This window comes from Anabrus simplex, chromosome X (genome assembly GCF_040414725.1).
Source record: "Anabrus simplex isolate iqAnaSimp1 chromosome X, ASM4041472v1, whole genome shotgun sequence".
NCBI classification, from domain to species: domain Eukaryota; kingdom Metazoa; phylum Arthropoda; class Insecta; order Orthoptera; family Tettigoniidae; genus Anabrus; species Anabrus simplex.
The window spans coordinates 126,998,695-127,019,491 of NC_090279.1; the positions used below are offsets into that span (position 1 = coordinate 126,998,695).

Genomic DNA, 20,797 nt, shown 5'->3' on the forward strand with positions numbered 1-20,797 from the left:
AGTTTACATGGATCTTCTACAGAAAGCTATGAAGTGGCAAGTAGGGATTCAGTTAGGTGGAAATGTGCTATGGCATATGCTGATGACTTGGTCTTATGGCAGTCTGTGCTGAAAGCCTGCAATCGAATATCTTGGAATTAGAACATAGGTTCAGCAAGTATGATATGAAGATTATCATTTTCAAGACTAAAGTGATGTTAGTAGGGAAGAAACCTGAGAGAATTGAATGCCAGATTGGAAATACAAAACTGGAAGAGGTAGTTCATTTGAAGTATTTAGGTTGTGCAGTATGGTGAGATTGAATGAAGGTGCAGCAAAACTAAGATTAAGTTATGAGTAGGTTCCCACCTTCCATTACTTATCAATTTCTGTATAATAGTTAATAAAATAATTAAAATAATTAATAAAACTATTGGAAGGTGGGAACCTACTCATAACTTAACCTTAGTTGTGTTGAGCCAATACGGGATACATATGAGATTTATAAGGTGCAGAAAAGCTACTGCAGTGAGTTTGCAGTTGCGATCAACAGTATTCTGTAAGAAAGAAGAAACTATCTTTAAATTGTTCTGTTTTTAGGCCAACTTTGCTGTACAGGAGTGAAAACTTGGTGGACTCAGGATATCTTATTCATAAGTTAGAAGTAACAGACATGAAACTAGTGAGAATGATTGCTGGTACAAACAGGTAGGAACAATGATAGAAGGTACTCAGAATGATGAGATAAAAGTTAAGTTAGGAACGGATTTGATTGATGAAGTTGAACACATAAACTGGCTTCGGTGGTGGGGTTATGTGAGGCGAATGGGGGGGGGGATAGATTACCTAGGAGACTAATGGACTCGATCGTGGAGGGTAGGAGAGGTAGAGGGAGACCAACATGATGATGGTTAGACTAATTATCTAATAATTTAAATGTACATGATATGGAAGTAAAGAAGGCCACCGAATTTGTTACAAATAGAGGACTGTAGAGGCATTTAGTAAATTCACAGAGGCTTGAAGACTGAACACTGAACTGTATAACATTATATAATGGAGATACTTATGATGATGAAGGTATATATATTCATCAAATAACTACCATAAATGCCTCAGATCAATATGGTTATCTATAATCCAAGTCTCTCCTGCATTTGTCTGAATAACTGTGATATTAACAAGATTATGCTTTTCTTGTTTTGTGAGAGAGATATGGCCCTTAGTTGATACCAAATAGAATATCATTTTTGTTTCTTTAGGTCTGGTTCTGTATATGTGAATGATACTGTTAAACCTTTCATTTTTATAATGTAGGTATTTTATTAATTTAAAAGGGGTATAATACAGGGACTTTCTTATGGCTTGTTCCGTGTGTCAGGGGAACGCACGGAAGGCGATAGCGCGCCCGAGTGACTCATTTGCCGAGAGATACATTGCTTCATGACCGGCTAAGATGATCCAATGCAGTACGGTAGCGATAACCGTTGCTTCACAGCAATAGTTCAGTTTAACATCTGCGGTATTGGTAGCCTGTTCAATGAGTTCGCTTTAAAATAGCGTAGTTTCTGTAGGAATACTAATTGTGTGTTTAACGAGTGATGTATACAGTAGAACAGCGTGTATTCATTGTGTTGTGCTTTGCGAAGCATTCTTCTTATACAGAATGCCGCTTTCGATTCATTCGCAAATTTCCTGGCATGCTCCCTCCTCATAGTAATACGGTACGTAAATTAGTAAAGAAGTTCCGCACCACCGGGTCCATTCTAAACAAGAAATTGCGCAGGAGACGAACCGTTTTAACAGAGGAAAATCTTGACGAAATAGGAGCTCTCTTGGAAAGAACTCCAGCAAAATCCCTGTCGCGTCTCGCCGTACAAGCTAATGTGCCATTATCTTCTGCCCACAAAGCAACAAAACCGTACAAACCCACCCCTGCCCAATATTTAAGAGGACCAGAGAGTTTCGCTAGGGTTCGGTATTGTAACTGGTTGCTTCAGTCAGTTCACGATGGGCACGTTGACCCAGAACTTTTATTTTATAGTGATGAAGCATGGCTACATTTAAGTGGCAATGTAAATAGTCAAAACATTCGCTACTGGTGTGCAGAAAATCCCCACCAGCTGCATGTCCGTCCTCTTCATGATGTGAAAATAGAAGTTTGGTGCGCAATAAGTCCTCGCAGAATTATAGGGCCTATATTTTTTTTTTCCGCGAAACAATAAATGCTGATCGATATATAGACCTCATTCTCAGACCACTCTTTCAAGAGCTAACGCAAGATGAAAGGAGTAATGGTTACTTTATGCAAGATAATGCCTTTGCTGGCAGGACCTAGTGTTTACAGTGCACTATGTCTTCTGGTATGGGCTAGAGCAATTTTGTTACTTTCATTCATCTGTCTCTGTCTTATCCTTGGCTTTGACAATATGAAAGTGACTGAGGTATGAGCGATGCTAGTAATGCCATTCCTTGTGCAGCCAGTCCCTGCTATGAATGCTGTGAAAACGTTGCTCATAGGGTCGGTTGGTGCATGCATTTCAGTGGGCTTGGCAGACTGATATGCAATAGCAACTTCTGGCTCAGTGAGGAAAGCAACGGGAAACTACCTCACTCCACATTTCCCTAGTACGCCTCTTCAGTGATGCCTAGGCCATCTATGACAGCTGATGGCAGAGCTGTTGAGGATCCAACCAGCCTTAGGGCTGAAGACTGAACATACATACAATGCGACGGCACACGCTGCTAATCGGTCTATGGAGGTAATGCGGGAAGTTTTCGAAGATCGTGTGGTTAATTATCCCCCTAGATCTCATGATTTAAATCCCTATGATTATTACCTGTGGGGGATGCTGAAGGGAAAAGTATATGTGAACAACTCTCACACACCGGGAGAGTTGGTCGTGCGCTTAGGGGCGCGCAGCTGTGAGCTTGCATCCGGGAGATAGTGGGTTCAAACCCCACTGTCAGCAGCCCTGAAGATGGTTTTCCGTGGTTTCCCATTTTTGCAGCAGGCAAATGCTGGAGCTGTACCTTATTCAATGCCACGTCCGTTTCCTTCCCACTCCTAGGCCTTTCCTATCCCATCGTCGCCATAAGACCTATCTTCGTCGGTACGACCTAAAACAAATAGGAAAAACTCTCACACAAGAGAAGAACTACAAGAGAACTTACACAAGTTATTTCGAACATCACACTGGCTGAGATTCGCCGAGTGTCTGCAAACCTATTTACGAGGTATCAGGCGTGTTTGACAGCTGAGGGCCAACATTTTCAACATCCAATTTTCAACAAGTTTTAGACTAATAGTTTCACTAGAAATGGATTTATATAAGTGTGAATTGCCGTGAGTAGTGGGGAGGAAAAGCGTGCATTATACCGGCTAGCGACCGAGTGTCATTGCGCCAGCCGTGCTCTGAGTGGTGCTGCGGAACCAGGTCTTTCGTTGTTACCAGCTGCCTTGTTTGATTGAATTCATTTCCCATTTTATTCAATAATGGTATGTTGTGTGGCCTCCGGAGAGGCCTAGTGCAGGTCTTTGATTTGACGTTACTAGGCGACCAGCGCTTCGTGATGAGTATGAAATGATGATGAAGATGGCCCCGTGCCTGGGGAATGGTTAAAATTCCCGACTGTGCCGGTAATCGAACCCGGGACCCCTGTGACCAAAGGCCAGTACGCTAACCATTTAGCCATGGAGTCGGAGAGGTCTGAAATAAGATGTACTTAGTCCTGTAAAACAAAGAATGTGTTTGGATATGAGGATGGTTCCCTATACCGTACATATACCAAGACTGCTTCCTACCCAAAACTAGCTCTCGGTAATTGCAAAGAATAAAACAGTTCAAGCATCATATTATCTTATTTGGCTTCACAGGTACTAAGAGTAATTTTAAATAAGTAGATAGTGACAATGTTGAACGTTAAGAATTGCTGCCAGTGTGATTCAAAGAAAATTACTGCTTTTATACACTGACTGACAGAGCAAATGCAACACCAAGGAGGAGTGGTTCGAAAGGGATGAAAGTTGGGGAAAAAACAGAGACGGCACGGACGAATAATTCATGTTTATTTCAAACCGTTATGCAGGTTACACAATGCGCATGGCATCGACTCAGTAGGATGTAGGACCACCGCGAGCGGCGATGCACGCAGAAACACGTCGAGGTACAGAGTCAATAAGAGTGCGGATGGTGTCCTGAGGGATGGTTCTCCATTCTCTGTCAACCATTTGCCACAGTTGGTCGTCCGTACGAGGCTGGGGCAAAGTTTGCAAACGGCATCCAATGAGATCCCACACGTGTTCGATTGGTGAGAGATCCGGAGAGTACGCTGGCCACGGAAGCATCTGCACACCTCGTAGAGCCTGTTGGGAGATGCGAGCAGTGTGTGGGCGGGCATTACCCTGCTGAATAGCTGCCTCCGTGGATCAGCGGTAGAGTGTCGGCCTCCGGATCCCAAGATAGCGGGTTCAAACCCGGCAGAGGTAGTCGGATTTTTAAGGGCGGAAAAAAGTCCATTCGACACTCCATGTCGTACAATGTCGGCATGTAAAAGATCTCTGGTGACACATTTGGTGTTTACCCGACAAAATTCATTAAATCTCAGCCATAGACGCCCAAGAGAGTTTCGGTTTACTCGGTCTGCCATCTAGTGGGGGCCTAGAGTAATACGGAACGTCGAAATTGACGAGCAGACAGCCAGATGGCGTCAAATTGAAATGTCTGCACACGGTAGCTGAGGCCATTGGATTATTATTATTATTATTATTATTATTATTATTATTATTATCCTGCTGAAACAGAGCATTGGGCAGCCCCTGAAGGTACGGGAGTGCCACCGGCCGCAGCACATGCTGCACGTAGCGGTGGGCATTTAACGTGCCTTGAATACGCACTAGAGGTGACGTGGAATCATACGCAATAGCGTCCCAAACCATGATGCCGCGTTGTCTAGCGGTAGGGCGCTCCACAGTTACGGCCGGATTTGACCTTTCTCCACGCCGACGCCACACGCGTCTGCGGTGACTATCACTGACAGAACAGAAGCGTGACTCATCGGAGAACACGACGTTCCGCCATTCCCTCATCCAAGTCGCTCTAGCCCGGCACCGTGCCAGGCGTGCACGTCTATGCTGTGGAGTCAATGGTAGTCTTCTGAGCGGACGCCGGGAGTGCAGGCCTCCTTCAACCAATCGACGGGAAATTGTTCTGGTCGATATTGGAACAGCCAGGGTGTCTTGCACATGCTGAAGAATGGCGGTTGACGTGGCGTGCGGGGCTGCCACCGCTTGGCGGGGGATGCGCCGATCCTCGCGTGCTGACATCACTCGGGCTGCGCCTGGACCCCTCGCACGTGCCACATGTCCCTGCGCCAACCATCTTCGCCACAGGCGCTGCACCGTGGACACATCCCTATGGGTATCGGCTGCGATTTGACGAAGCGACCAACCTGCCCTTCTCAGCCCGATCACCATGCCCCTCGTAAAGTCGTCTGTCTGCTGGAAATGCCTCCGTTGACGGCGGCCTGACATTCTTAGCTATACACGTGTCCTGTGGCACACGACAACACGTTCTACAATGACTGTCGGCTGAGAAATAACGGTACAAAGTGGGCCATTCGCCAACGCCGTGTCCCATTTATAGTTCGCTACGTGCGCAGCACAGCGGCGCATTTCACATCATAAGCATACCTCAGTGACGTCAGTCTACCCTGCAATTGGCATAAAGTTCTGACCACTCCTTCTTGGTGTTGCATTTGCTCTGTCAGTCAGTTTGTAATCGTATGTGTAATGTTATATGCGCCCGCAAATTTTTTCATACCTCTAATACATGCCTTTTATTCTACAGTTGTTCATTGAGAATGACATAAATGAAATATTACATGGACTGTCTGAGGATGAAGGGGATTCGGAAGCCGAGGCTAATGATGGTGCAGCAGAAGAGCTGGAAGTGCCCGATATATCTGCTACGTCCAGTGCCACAACACCTGCCCCTTCCTTTGAACTTTCAGATGAAGAGAGAAATTTTGATTCCGCAAATCTCGAGCAACTTCCTGTGGAAGATGCCGTATGTGTGGGTGAATCAGTGGCCGGGAATCTATAGCATTTTGATGATGAAGCTTGTTTAAAGGGGCCTAATATCTAGGTCATCGGCCCCCAATGGTACGAAATGAGACGAAATAATATGACAAATTAAAAGCCCAAAAACAGCCACTGATCACAATTCAAAACGTGAGGACGATGAGTGAATGGACGGATATTAATTTTGGTGACCGATTCGATCAACCGAAGGAAAGTTATCAAGGCACAGGTTGTTTTACTTCCTATCTGATTTAGCCAACACTCTGGAAACTAAATCACAAGCAAGCTCATCAACTTGGTTTTCGCATTCGCATAGCTCGACAGTTGATTGATGGGTACTCATCCCGTAAACGTAGAGGGCCTCAGCAGATCCAAAGAAGTAAATGTGGAATAGTAGGAGTTCCAGATGAAGTTCGATTGCAGTATGTAGGGAAACCTATGCCACAGGAAATCAGCTCAAAACGACGATGCCGACACTGCAGCACAAGTTGCTTGAAAAGCGCAAGAAGGTCATCTGCTCTTCTTGTCAAGTTCCATTGTATGGTACCCCATGTTTCGGACAGTGAGTGTATTTTATTTATGCTCCTACATTATTGCTTTCCCATACTATGCAAATATGTTTGTAGAATGTGGAATACTGGGCGTTCCAGATGAAGTTCGATTGCATTTTCATGCTTTTATTTTGCAAGTCAGGCGAAAGATGCCATACAAGTAACACGCGTGAGTTTAAGCTCGTGGAATTTAATTGTTTTGGCAGGTGTAAACAATTGCGACAGTGCCGTAATTTGCCACAGTGCATCTATTTGTATCGTGGAATAAAGTACTATCAACAATTATTTTGTTCTTTGTTCGAGTGCCGTGCAATTAGTGTAATAGTGAAATGGCGCCAGGAACGAAGAAGAATCAACAGCAGGCCGAGTGCAGGAGTGCCAACCCAACAGAAGACACCGTGAGGAAAATAATAGAAGAGGCACTTCAATGAAAGGTATTCGTGGAATTAATTGTGAGTACCATAGTGGACAAAATTACGGAGTGTGTGTTAGAGAGACTAGGGGAATCTGTGCAGTTCAATATAAATGCATGTGAGGACCTAAAGCATCAGATTGCCAAGAGAGACAAAGAACTCGCAGAACTAAAAGCGGAAGTGAAATAAAATTATGATAATTTGGAACAATATCAGCGTAGAAATAACCTCCGCATATTTGGCATTCCGGAGGATTCAAATGAGGACACGGACAATTTAGTATTAAATGTTGCACGTGACATTGGCGCCGGCATAAAATTGACTGATATTGACAGGACCCACAGAGTCGGGCTTAAGATTGGTAATAAACCCCGGCCTATTATCGTGAAGATGACAAGTTATCGCACCAGGAAGGAGGTATTCGCAAATAAAAGGCATTTGAAAGGATCTCGTATCACGATACGGGAGGACCTTACATCAGCCAGACTGACGGTTCTGAAGGCGGCTATCTTCAAGTTCGGCGTCAGAAATGTCTGGACCAGTGATGAAGTTATCCTGTTTAAGACCCCTGACGGCAGCATGCACCGCGCTACGCAGATGAGTGATATTCCATAAGCTTACTCATATCTAACCTGTGTTCACTTACAAACCCATAAGTTAGTAACCCTTTGTATTGAGTTTTGTGTCCTCTTCTAGGACACATCTCCCTCCCGCTATCTCTTTCTCTCTCTCTCTCTCTCTCTCTCTCTCTCTCTCTCTCTCTCTCTCTCTCTCACTCTCACCCTTCCCTTCACTGTTATTTCATCCCACTCTGTTTGGCTGAACGGCTGTCGTGTACCTGCGTGACCTTCACTAGCTCGTTAATATGGTACCCTACTGGACACTGACATTGTCCCAACCCTCTGTACAAACTCCGTAGTTACAGTAACTTCCTTCTTAGTAATAACTAACAGCTGACTATCACCTTTTCCTGTAAATAGTCAGAATAGGTTTAGAAGATGATTATGTAACATACCAACCTCTTTCAGAGACGAGAAGGGGCATCAAAGATTGCACGAGTAGATTGCAGAAGCATGCGGAAGGGAATAGTATATTATAAATTTTTCATAATAATATTAGAAGGATAAGGAAAAATAAGAACATTTTAGACGTTGTTTTGAAAGCTTATGATCATAGGTTTGATGTCATAATTTTAACAGAAAGTTGGTCACTGAGTAATGTAAATATACGTAACCATGCCTTGTATAAATCTTATTACAATGAGGGTTCAGTTAACAAATGTGATGGTGTTGTATTAATGGTAAAAAATGGTTTGGAGACGAAATGGAAATTATTGAGTATGATGACTTTAACTTTCTCAGAGTAGTAATTAACTATGACAACAAGAAAGTAGCTATTACAGGAGTATATCGGTCACATGAATATCACAAACAGCGGCTTCTCAGTGCGTTAGATCATTATATCCAATATAGATGCCATGTTGAAAGCGAACTGATAATAGGGGACACAAATATAGAACTTTTAAATGAACACGACTGTCACGAATATCTCAACATGTTACAAGAAAGTATCTGGTACAAGTAAATCCTGTATTGATCATGCTTCGATTAAAAGTAGGTTGAGAAATGACGACATTCTATCATCTCTCAAAGTAAAATTTCAGATCATTATCCTATAATAGTAAGTCTCAACATTCAAAATGCCTCGATCCCTAATAATATACCAAATTTTCGACGTAACTGTTTTAAATTAGATAATTCTGAGCTTAAAAATCATTTAAGTAAAATAAATTGGGGAGACATTTTAAACAGCAGTGATTTAGATATCAAACTTGATAAATTCGTGAATACGATTAAAAGCTGCATGAGCCTGTCCACTGTTGAATTGAAATCAAAGGAAGTTAAAAGAACAGAATGGATTTCTTACGGTTTGGTGAAATCTATTCACACAAGAGACCGACTTTATCAACAATATTAAAAAAATAAGGATAACTTGGAAATTAAAGAACAGTACAGGAAATATAGGAACAAACTAAATGATCTAATTTTGAAAACGAAAACTGAGTACTATAGGAATCTGATCAATCGCAATTCAAATAACCGGGGTAAGGTCTGGGGCATAGTCAATGAAATAACACAAAGGTCAGTTAGAAAAGAAGAGATTAAGGAAATCAGATATAAAGGAGAAATCTGTAAAGATGACATAAATGTTTCTAATAAATTTAACAATTATTTCGTTAACGAAACCACTGAGAAAGAAAAGCATCACAGACTGATTTCCGACTCCACGTTAAATATCGCTCGCAACCCTCATACTTGCTTCCTTGCACCGGTAACATAATAGTTTCTGAAGAGATGTTTCAGTGAAGTACATGAAAACAAAGTTGTAGGAATAGACAATATTTCGGCTCAAATTATTAAAGAAAATATAGAGTCATTAAAGGAACCGTTGCTGAATAATATCAATGATTCCTTCACCTTAGGTTACTTTCCAAAGCTGCTTAAAACAACAATAGTAAAACCTCTTCACAAGTCTGGAAATATTTATGACATTAGAAATTACAGACCTATTTCGATAACTACAACAATATCAAAAATATTCGAGAAATGCTTAAGGAACAATATTTACCAATTTTTAGAAAAACACCAAATACTTTCGTCCAGACAGTTTGGATTCATTAAAAATCTCGGAACGACTGATGCTATAAACGCCTTAACCAAAAGAATATATGAAAATCTTAATTCTTCTCTGCTCTCCACAGGGATATTTCTCGACCTTGAAAAGGCATTCGATAGTGTCTCACACCGCTTGCTCCTCCAGAAATTGGAAACATACGGCTTTAGTGGCAATGTGCTGGATTTGCTTGAGAGTTACTTGACAGATCGAGTACAGTATGTCAAAATTAATCAACATTGAAGATGAAGAGAGAAGCGGAGGGGTACAGGCAGGAGCGATTGAAGAAAGCCATATTTATATATGGTGTTGAGGAAGGTGTGAGAGAGGGCAAGATTGACCTGATATCCATGGTGGTAGAAGTTATACGGGATACAATGAAGATAAACTTCAGTAATGTAGACATAGACGATGTAGAGAGAGTTGGAAAAACTAAAGGATGGGGGCCAATTAGGGTTAAAGTTTTCTCAACCCTAATGGCAGAAATTGTGTTAGGTAACAGTAATAATTTACAGGGACGGAAAGTAGGGGTGAAAAGAGACATGGGAAAGGAAGGAAGTGAAAATATGAAGATCTTGAGCAGACACCTATGGAGAGCGAGAAATCAGGGGCTAAAGGCCCGAATAAGAGGTCAGAGGTTGGTGGTGACAAACGGACGATGGGTTAGGGAGCATTCAGTGGCGAAGCTAAAGAAGATGGACGAGTGCATTATTTCCGAGTAAGGAGAGTTGGCAAGGCAAGATGGAAGGAAGAAAGAAGTAACAAAGTGGAGGGGAGACGTGGAAGGAGAAGAGATCATCTCAGAAGAGAACGGACAGTGTAGTGTGGTTTCAGAAGATCAAAATAGTGAAGGGGTGAGTGAGGGTGAGCAGCAAAAATCGGTGAGAGCAGAGTACAGTTGTGTAGTGAGCAAGAAAGGACACGAGAAGACTGATCAACAGGAAGGTAAAACAATTATGAGTAAAGGAAGAAGTAGGAGTTTAAAAGACCTCTGGGGAAAAGTACGTAAAGGGATGGAGGATACGGAGGACATGGAACGGAATAGGTTAGTTAAAACAGGAGGAATGGAGACAAGGGATGATAGGTCGATAACTACATGGAACAAGAATAGAGGGGGAGACTTAGAAGGTAGGGAGGGAAAGTTATAACTATATTGAAAAATACTGAGGGACTAATGAACAAATTAGGAAATAAGAAAGTTCGGGAAGTAATAGAAAGTTTCGATGTTGTGGCACTTGGAGACGTGGCTGGAAACAGGGAGGGAGATCTCATGGAAGGGGTTTGTGATAAAATATAAATATAGAAGAAAAGAGAGGAATAAGGGACGCGCTCCAGGAGGGATAATAGTTTTAATTAGGGAAGAAATTAATGAAATGGTAGAGGATATAGAGACAGATATGAAAGAAACTATATGGTTGAGATTGAATATGGGAGGGGTTGAGGGAAGGAGGAAGAAAATAAATCTAGCGTTCGTTTATTGCCATCCTAGTAGTTCAGCATATGCAAATAAGTATTTTTTGAAGAATTATTGGTGGATATTAGCAGGATAAGAGGAAAGTTTGCAGGAGAAGAGGATATGTTGTTATTCGGAGATTGGAACACGAGAATAGGGGAACAGAGCCCAGCATATAGTAGGGAGGATGGAATGTGTATGTTGAAAAGTAGAAGGAGTGAAGATAAAATTATAAACAGTTATGGGGAGAAGCTCCTAGAGATGTGCGCTGTAGGGAATTTGTATATTCTGAATGGATGGATGGAGGGTAACAGTACGGGGAAATTGACATATGTTACTGAGAAAGGAGGTAGTGTGATAGATATGGTTTTAAGCTCGGAAGGAGTGATGGAGGATATTGTAAGAATGGAAATAGGAGACTGGATTTAATCACACCACTTCCCAGTGTGGGTTATGTTGAAGAGGGGAGAAGAGAAGTGTTTAAGGAAGGAAGCTGAGACGAAGGATAAACAAGGGAGTGGATATATTAAGTATAAATGGTCAGAGAAAGTTGGCCGGGATTGGAATAGGCTAGTAAAAGAGGAAGTACAACTTCTGAAATATGTGTGGGAAGGCGCGTTAGAGGAGAATAATATTGATAAAGCCTTAGAATTGTTGCTACATCCAATAAATATGATAGCGTAGAAGGTAGAATGTAGAAATAAGAAAGAGGGTGAAGTATGGCTTAATAGAGAGTGTGAAGGAGGACGGAGGAGGGTGCTGAGGGCGTTAGGAGAGTACAGAAAGAAAGGCGGGGGTGCAGAAAGGGAGATTTTCTGCAAATTGAGTAAGGAGTATAAAAAGAAAATTTGTGAGGTAAAAAAGGCGTGGTCGGAGAAACAAATTGAAGCCATAAATAAGGACTGTAAGACTAACAACATTGAGAAAGTGTGGGAAAAGATTAATAGAATAATTAAGGGTGGAAGGAATATAGAGAGAACGAGCATTGAGGAAGTTCAATGGGTGAGGTACTTTGGTGAATTACTAGGGGAAAAGGGGGAAGAAAGATGGAGGGGGACGGGGTGAGAAGTAATCTGGAGGAATAGGAGAGTGGCAATTTATGAACTGGACAAGGAAATTACAAGGAAAGAAATTTTGACAGTGATTTGCAGAGTTAGGGGAAAGTCGGCTGGGGATGTAATGGGTTAAATAATAAGTTTTTGAAAGAAATTAGCAAAAATGAGACAATGATAGAGGGTATAGTTAAACTATTCAATAACATCTACGAGGGAGGAAAGTACCCGAAGGAATGGGGAAAAGGAATTGTATGTCCAATATATAAGGGTAAGGGTTGTAGGAACAGTCTGAACAATTATAGAGGAATATCTCTGTTAGACTCCTTTAGTAAAATATACACTGGGGTGTTGGCGAACAGGTTAAGCGAGTGGGCTGAAGAAAATGAAATATTGACAGATTTCCAAGGGGGATTTAGAAAAAAGAAAAGGACCGTGGATAATATAATCATAGTAAAGACTGTTTTAGAAAAGTATAAGAGCCTGGCTAGAAGTACGGTTTATGTGGCAGCAATAGATTTTGAAAAAGCGTTTGATAAGATGAATAGAGAGGCTCTATTAGAGAAATTAGGCAGGCTGGGGATTTCGGAAAAGATGTTGAGGGCAGTGGAGGGAATATATAGGTTTGTCAGGTTTTGTGTAAAATTGGGGGACGGGAGACTGAGTAGACCCTTAAAGTCCGAGGTGGGTTTAAAGCAAGTATGCAAGTTATATTGTTTATTTTATTTATTAACGATATTGTGGAGGGGCACGTGGCAAACAATTGGGCAGTGCCGGTAATTAATGGCCTGGAGGTACCGGGACTGATATTTGCTGATGATGTGATATTGATGACTCTAACTTCAGGAGGGATGCAGAGAGCGTTAAATGCAGTGTCGCTGTTTGCGAGGAAATGGGGCTTGAGAATTAATGGCAATAAATCTAAAATAGTAGTAGCCCAGGTAAACAAAGGAAGAAAGATGGAAGGGAAATGGGTACTTCAAGGACAAAGGTTGGAACAAGTAAGGAAGTTGTAATATTTAGGAGTTATTATTAACAGTAAAGGAACATGGCACGATCAGATTAGAAGGGTGAAAAACAGAAGATTAGCAGCTCTAGCCTCAGTTAGAAACTTGCTAGCTAAATACCCGGATATTAGTTATAAAGCCTTGAGGCGAGTGTTAAGATCGGTTATTTTCGCGAGGGTTTTGTATGGCGCAGAAGTTTGGGGGTTGTATGAGGAAAGAGGGGAATTAAGAAGTATTATTAGTAGTTTTGGTAAGATAGTAATGGGTATGCCAAGGTGCACGGCAAATGCAGGGGAGGAATTAATGTGTGGGGAGGATTTGGAATCGGAGGGTGTGAAAAGAATAATTAGATACTGGATGAATTTTAAAAGACTGGAAGGTGGGAGGGTTTGACAGGCAGCGTATGAACAGCAACGTAAGAGCATGTATAAGGGCGGATAGCTAGAAAAATTAAGGGATATTTGGAGATGATAGGATTAGGGAATCTGTGGGGGGGGGGGAGGTTTGGACGAAGACATAAGTTAGGAGGATGAGGATGCTTGAGAGGAGGATTAGAGACATTCATAGGCAGAAATTATTGGGGGAAAGTAGACTGAGAAACTCGCTGAGTGTTTTTATTAAAATAGAGGAGGTAGCAGGGATAAATATTAGATACGTTGAGAGGTCAAAAAGGTATGGGATGATGTGGTGGTTTATGGGATTACATAGGAATAAAGGATGGCTACATGGGAGGGACAAGACAGTGTGTACACTTTGCGGGGCAGTGAATGACGATTTTCACTTATTAAGTGACTGTGAAGAATTGAGTAGGATAAGAAATAGATTACTGAGTGCCGAACATCGGAAACTACTGGGAAGAGGGGATGAACAATCTATTTTAAGATGGATTATTAAACAGTGGGAAAGCGGGGGCGAGTTGAACAAGTATTTATGTGCGGTAAAAAGTCTTGTGAGAACAGAATGAAAGAGAGAGAGCTAAAGGGTGGACGAGGGGGTATGTGTTTGGAATATTGATATATGTCTGTGGGAAGAGTGTTTAATAATAGAATGTTAGGGAATGGATGGAGATAGTTTGATAAAATTTAATGGAAAGGGGAGTATTGGTGTTGAGTACATAGTTAAGTGGGTGGAGTTGGGTAAGTGATATGAGATTTCATAAAGGTAGGGACTTTTTGTTTGTGTTATGGCTGGATGGAATGTAATTGCTGACTGTCGCTGTTCTGGTATTGATCGGGAGTAGGTCAGGAGCAATGAATGTGACGTAAGTTGCTGAGCGCATAAGGACACGTAATGAGTTTTCGGGAACCATGAGTCGGTGACTGCTACAGCTAATTGTTTTGACTTTTGTTATTGTTTATTCCTATTATTGTTATTATGATTATTATTCTATTTTTATTTAAATATCATTATTGTTATTAATAATAATATTATTCCTTTTTATTATTATTATTATTATTATTATTATTATTATTATTATTATTATTATTATTATTACATTAATACTATATATATTAATATTATTTTCAATAGACTTATTGCTTTGTGAACATGTATTGGGGCTGGAAGCCCGTTTGTTCATAAATAAATACAGAATACAGAATTAATCAACATCTAAGCACACCGATGAAGATAATAAAGGGTGTCCCACAAGGCACAGTATTAGGTCCACTATTGTTTATTATATTTATTAATGATCTGGAGAAAACAATAGAAAATGCCGAACATACGCACATCGTATCATATGCAGATGTTACAGTCATTTATGTAGAGGGTGATAGCTGGAATCTCGTAAGACTGAGAGCAACTCGAACACTGCTTAAAGTTAAAGCATGGTTGGATAATAATGAATTATTTTTAAACATTAGAAATAAATAAATAATATGAATATTTCAGTAATAGATACACGGAACGATTTTAAGGAATTAACTGTACACAACATCAACTGTAAATTTATTTTTAACTGCTACAAAATTTATAAAGTAAGTAATGTTAAGTATTTTGGATTATTAATTGATTCGAACATGAAATGGAAAAGTCATATCACCAATTTAAGAAAGAAAATCAGAATAACTGTTTATATATTTCACAATTTAAAATACATATCCAGTATGGAATTGTTTAGAGAGGTTTATTACGCATTAGTTTAGTCTATTCTTAGCTACGGAATATTAGCATACAAAAATGTAATCAATAAAATACAGGTTGTTCACAACCTTATATTACGAATAATGTACCAGAAAGGAAGATTATGCCCAAGTAGTCAATTATGTGCTGAAGCAGATATATTTAATGTAAAACAGCTCTATGCCCTTGAAATATACAAAAATTATTAAGGAAAACAAAAATATAATTGAGAACATTAAATATGAATATTCAACACGCAGTAAGATGTACCACCATTGTAACTTATACAAACCCAAACTTAGCATAACAAAGCGCAATTTCTTATACTTCATTCCAAAATTCTTTAATGTCCTGTCCGGTTCTTTACAAACTACTTCATTAAGTCAGAAAATAAGTCTGAAGTGTCTTAAATCCTTTGTGAGGGATAATAAAACTGTTATTGAAGAAATGTAAATGAGAATATCACGTCACCAAATTCAATTTCTATTCGATGCTCCGCCATGAGCTGTTGATCATATCCATCATTTACTCATACACATACTCGTACTTCAGGCATCATTTAAAATATATTTCTCTCCATGTAATTAATATTCTAAATTACCACACACAAGGTTTCACCTTACGTGGCATTTTACTGATATCTACTCGACTCTGTTGAGGTTGGTGAGATTTTGTTATAATAATAATAATAATAATAATAATAATAATAATAATAATAATAATAATAATAATAATAATAATAATAATAATAATAATAATAATAATAATCATAATCATAATCATAATAATAATAATTTATTTAATGTGTGCAACAGATAGTCATAAGTACAATTTATTTTAAGTATTAATATGTTAATAATAATCCTACTCTTTCTGTAATATATGTGGTTTAGTTACAAGATTAATTTTTTCAAGTAACAATGTTATTAGAAGAGTTATGTATATAAGAAACAGAGTTCTGTAAATATGTAAACAACATAATGAGTGAATAAATACTACTACTACTACTACTACACAGTTCTGTCGCAGAGATCTTACTGTTTCAGTGTCGCCGTATTGCAACTGAAGTGGGGTACGGGCCCTCTCCACTCCCGTGAAGGCTCCTTGTGAACGGCGCGCCAGAGTCCATCTCCCGGCAAAGGCTGAAGTGCGATGACACTGCCGCCAACTCATCTGGGGACTGCACATATACTCCTAACATCACCACGACTACCCCTCTCATAGTAGCGGGAGAGGTGTATCTGAGGGTGCTTGAGGGGTCCGGGCGACCTCAACTGGGTATCGGCAGCGGCGGCAGGTCTAGCCCCAAAACTGTCAACATGTTGTTAATATTCTACAACAACAAGGACACTCTAAAACTGAAGTTAAACAAGTTTCAAACTATCTACTTAAAAACAAAAAGACTTAGAAATTTTCTTCAAATGGAAATATTTTTTTCAAAATTATCCTGAGTCACCCAAAGGAAGAACTCTTGGGGGGGTGTGTAGAGGTCTGTACCGGGAGGTACACCTCAACGGCGAGTATTCAAAACTAGCGCCTAAATGAACTCCTCTATTGGAAAACAGTGAAACTGAAACTACACCAACTTAGAACTTTACTCGGAAGATGTCACTAGTAAAATAAGAATTTTGTTATTGTGCAGTTTCCTTACCTGTGTGAATTTCTACTTGTTTGGTTTGCCATTCATCAAGAAGTTTGGACATTCTCCCATAGATGACACTGCCCATAAAACTACGATCATGCACACTGGTGTGAAGTGAAAGAACTTTTGATTAAAAGAAGTTATGTATTCATAAGTTTTTTCATGATTGATGGTCATTTAGTTTTGGGTTGGCAATATTTACCTTTTCTTTCCGCCAGTTTTTAGTCCAACCAATCACTAATTTCTGTAATTAATTTTCTACCAATCACAATGTTCTTCTTCGATTTTGAGTGTAACTTTTAAATTGACCAATAAATTGAGAGGGTGTGGCAGGGTTCATTCGTGAAAGATCTCGAACCTTCCCCGAGGGTTTATAAACTGTGGCTTTGCACGTCTCTTGGCCAATTGATTGTCATCTTACTAAGAGTGTGCGTCAAAGCAGGAGGCGGGAGGCCTCTTTCATCAGGCAGCAGTACATCTACCAGGTAATGGCCACATAACATCCTTCTTTCTTGCTAGCTCCGCAGTTTAACCCGAGGGAAAGTTCCGAATCATTAACAATGTAACCTTCTTTTCTGAAATGTAACTTTCTGCCAGCTAATGTAAAAACTTCATAAAATCTTCGACTGTAAATCGGGGATAGAGAGTGATGTACCCTCTCGAGCTCCCCTTCAGCCTGGTTTGAGGTGACTACGTTTTGTAACTGTTTTTCTTCCTTTACGTAAGACATTAATTTATCCTTATACGAGTCACCTCAGTAGTTTGGGAGTAGCCCCCGTTTCATCGGCCTAGTGCCCTTTAGGTTTTAAGAGTTCATATCTAGGAGTGCAAGTACATGCCTCCATTCATTTTGTGTTTCGGGCCATTTACTTAACCTGTTCTTATCCGCAAAGGCCCAATATGTTGGGTACAAGATAACCCTGTTTCAAATTTGTAAGTTGTATCTTGATGGCGAGTGATTGTAATTTTCGGATATTGCCTTGAATAGGCTAGAAGAAACTGAGAGCCTGTTAGCTCTTGTTCAATTTTGTGATTGTAACGAGTGCCTCTGGAAGGCTAGACATTGTATTTTGGGAGCAAGTGCTCCATGAATTTGGAGGATTTCTGCCCTTGAGTTAAATTGTGCTCTTTGTAAATTTGAGCTCATAGCTCAGGAAAAGTAAAGCTAGGGGCTTAAAGCCCAAGGTGTCAAGGTTCTGAATCTTGGATTTTTTCACAATCTTGTTTTATGTTTGCTACTTGTACCTGTAAAAATTGTTAAATTTTGAGTTCTGAAAATATAACCTTCAGTTTAAGTTCTAAATTCAATTCTTGACAGTGTAGTTAGACCCATTCAACCCAGCACCTTCTTCAACCTCTTTCTGCTCCACGGGTATCCCCGTATCAATAATAATAATAATAATAATAATAATAATAATAATAATAATAATAATAATAATAATAATAATAATAATAATAATAAAAAACAGAACCCTCCCCTGTTGCTGTGGTTGTTGTCATTTAAACGCGGCAGTCGTATCTCAAAAACCTTGCCGAGAATCTCGGAAATGACATCGTCGGGCACATGGGTGATTTGTTTTTGTGAACAAAGTGAATTTAAACCGCAACACGAGTACAACGGTCTAACTGAAACATATGAAAATGCTGTCAAGATTTACACACGTACAGAAAGCTTAAGAAAGTATTCACGTCTGTCGTAACAAATTATATCATTATTACAGCCCTAGGTCTTCCCGTTTTATGCGACTGAAGACTGTCATCACGGGCCCTTCCGTTTATCGTGTAATATTCGCTATTAAATTACACTAATGCCTCTTCCAGTCAATGTTCCATAAACAGGAAATCAAGTCTCCAACTTCTCGTGGTCGACAACCTTACAAACAATGGCACTTGGTCGCCCTCGTACCGAAAACTTATTTCACAGACAAAGACGCCGTTGGTTTAGGATACAAATGTTGTTTTGAGCCGCACTATAAAACTCATTAACAAGGCCACAAAACTGTAAATTTGGGAAAGAATGTCGGCATTGAATAATTTTCTATCTCCTCTTCAGCTCGCTGGAGGCCCAGACAGTTATCGAATATCGAACCAAACATAAAGTTAAACTAATTGTTACCTTATTATTTAATTTCTGGTCACAAAATACAAGAGATTTGTTAAAATCTGGTCTTTATCCATAGTTTTTTGTTACAGGCTCGCACAGATAGTATTTTTGCGCGATAAATCTCAGCTCGGTTATCGGAATATGACGTCGAAGGTTGGAGAGGTCATCCAGTCGGCAAGCGAGCTGGCTGGATTCAGCATGCGGGACTTTCTGAACACTCAAGTCAATGAAATAAATAGCAAGCCAGAGCTAAAGATATCACTGTCAGAACTCGTAAGGATGTCGCTTCTCTTGGTGAGTATTTGTTTATTTCTCTGTAGCTGATAACAAGGGGTCAAGGAAGAGTTGATGTCAGGCTTGGAGTGGACATTCACAATAATAATAATAATAATAATAATAATAATAATAATAATAATAATAATAATAATAATAATAATAATAGACCGCCTCGTAGCCATGATCGTTAGGGCGTTGAAGTCTAAACGCTCTGACAACGTGGTTACCCGGTTCGAGTCCCGTTAGTGGAAAAAAAGTTCAGAATCAGAATATTGGCCGGCAGGGTAGGAGAATTGCTGGTATCCTATTTCTAAGCACTGGATAAGCCTTGATTAAATTCCAAACGTATCCGCAGTGCTCATACGGAGTGAGAGCATATGACGCTGTTGCTGGTGATTCAACCGTTGGATGGAGACGTTAAGCCATGAGCAGTCCCCTTGCTGCTATTCGACAGGAGTAGGCGTAGGCTATGTGCCAGCGCTGGGTCTCACCCTCTCCTCTCTTACCATCATATTTCATCTCATTAACTTTTCTGATAAGAAAGGATATTCGGTCATAACAAAACCGCCACGACAGATTCATCTCACTTCATACACGACCCCGTAGAGAAAACGGTACATGGGTTGGACAAGTAATAATAATAATAATAATAATAATAATAATAATAATAATAATAATAATAATAATAATAATAATGGCGAATATCCTCCGAGCAGGCCTGGTGCAGGTCTTATAGGTGACTTGAATGTCTCGGGGATGCGGCTCCTACTTAAGAAGACATCACAAACACACGGCCCCCGATTAACCAATTTAGGTTAAAATCTCGACACGGCAGCTAATCTGACCCGGTACCTATTGTACAAAACCATTTCGCCATGGAGCTGGGCAATTAAAGGACGAAATATCTCTATAGAGCAGTGGAATTTCCACAGAATTTGAGTGAGATATTTTGTGATTGATGAATGTTCAAACAAGGGAACGTGATGTAACACAAGGGTAAGCTGTCAGTGGTGGAGACAAGTCGAAGGAGAGCAAGTTAAGTGCGGTCTCTCCACACGAGCAATAGAGGAGAGCAAAGAGAGACTTTCAGGAGCTCATTTGCAGCAGGCACCAAGCTATACAGTTAAGTGCGGTCTCTCCACACGAGCAATAGAGGAGAGCAAAGAGAGACTTTCAGGAGCTCATTTGCAGCAGGCACCAAGCTATACACTTAAGTGCGGCCTCTCCACACGAGCAATAGAGGAGAGCAAAGAGAGACTTTCAGGAGCTCATTTGGAGCAGGCACCAAGCTATACAGTTAAGTGCGGTCAGTAGGCACCAAGCTATTCAGTTAAGTGCGGTCTCTCCACACGAGCAATAGAGGAGAGCAAAGAGAGACTTTCAGGAGCTCATTTGCAGCAGGCACTAAGCTATACAGTTAAGTACGGTCTCTCCACACGAG

At 40.3% G+C, this 20,797-nt stretch overlaps 1 protein-coding gene across 1 annotated transcript in view; it reads left to right on the forward strand.

The window, feature by feature from the left end:
* Positions 1-19,352: 19,352 nt before the first annotated feature.
* The window catches only part of LOC136886333 (hemolymph lipopolysaccharide-binding protein-like), a 53,965-nt gene continuing 52,520 nt past the window's right edge, over positions 19,353-20,797 (forward strand). Inside the window, exon 1 of the mRNA XM_068230690.1 lies at positions 19,353-19,374. Within this exon, the coding sequence (XP_068086791.1) occupies positions 19,360-19,374 (15 nt within the window). The 5' untranslated portion in view covers positions 19,353-19,359. The remainder of the gene's footprint in view (positions 19,375-20,797) is intronic.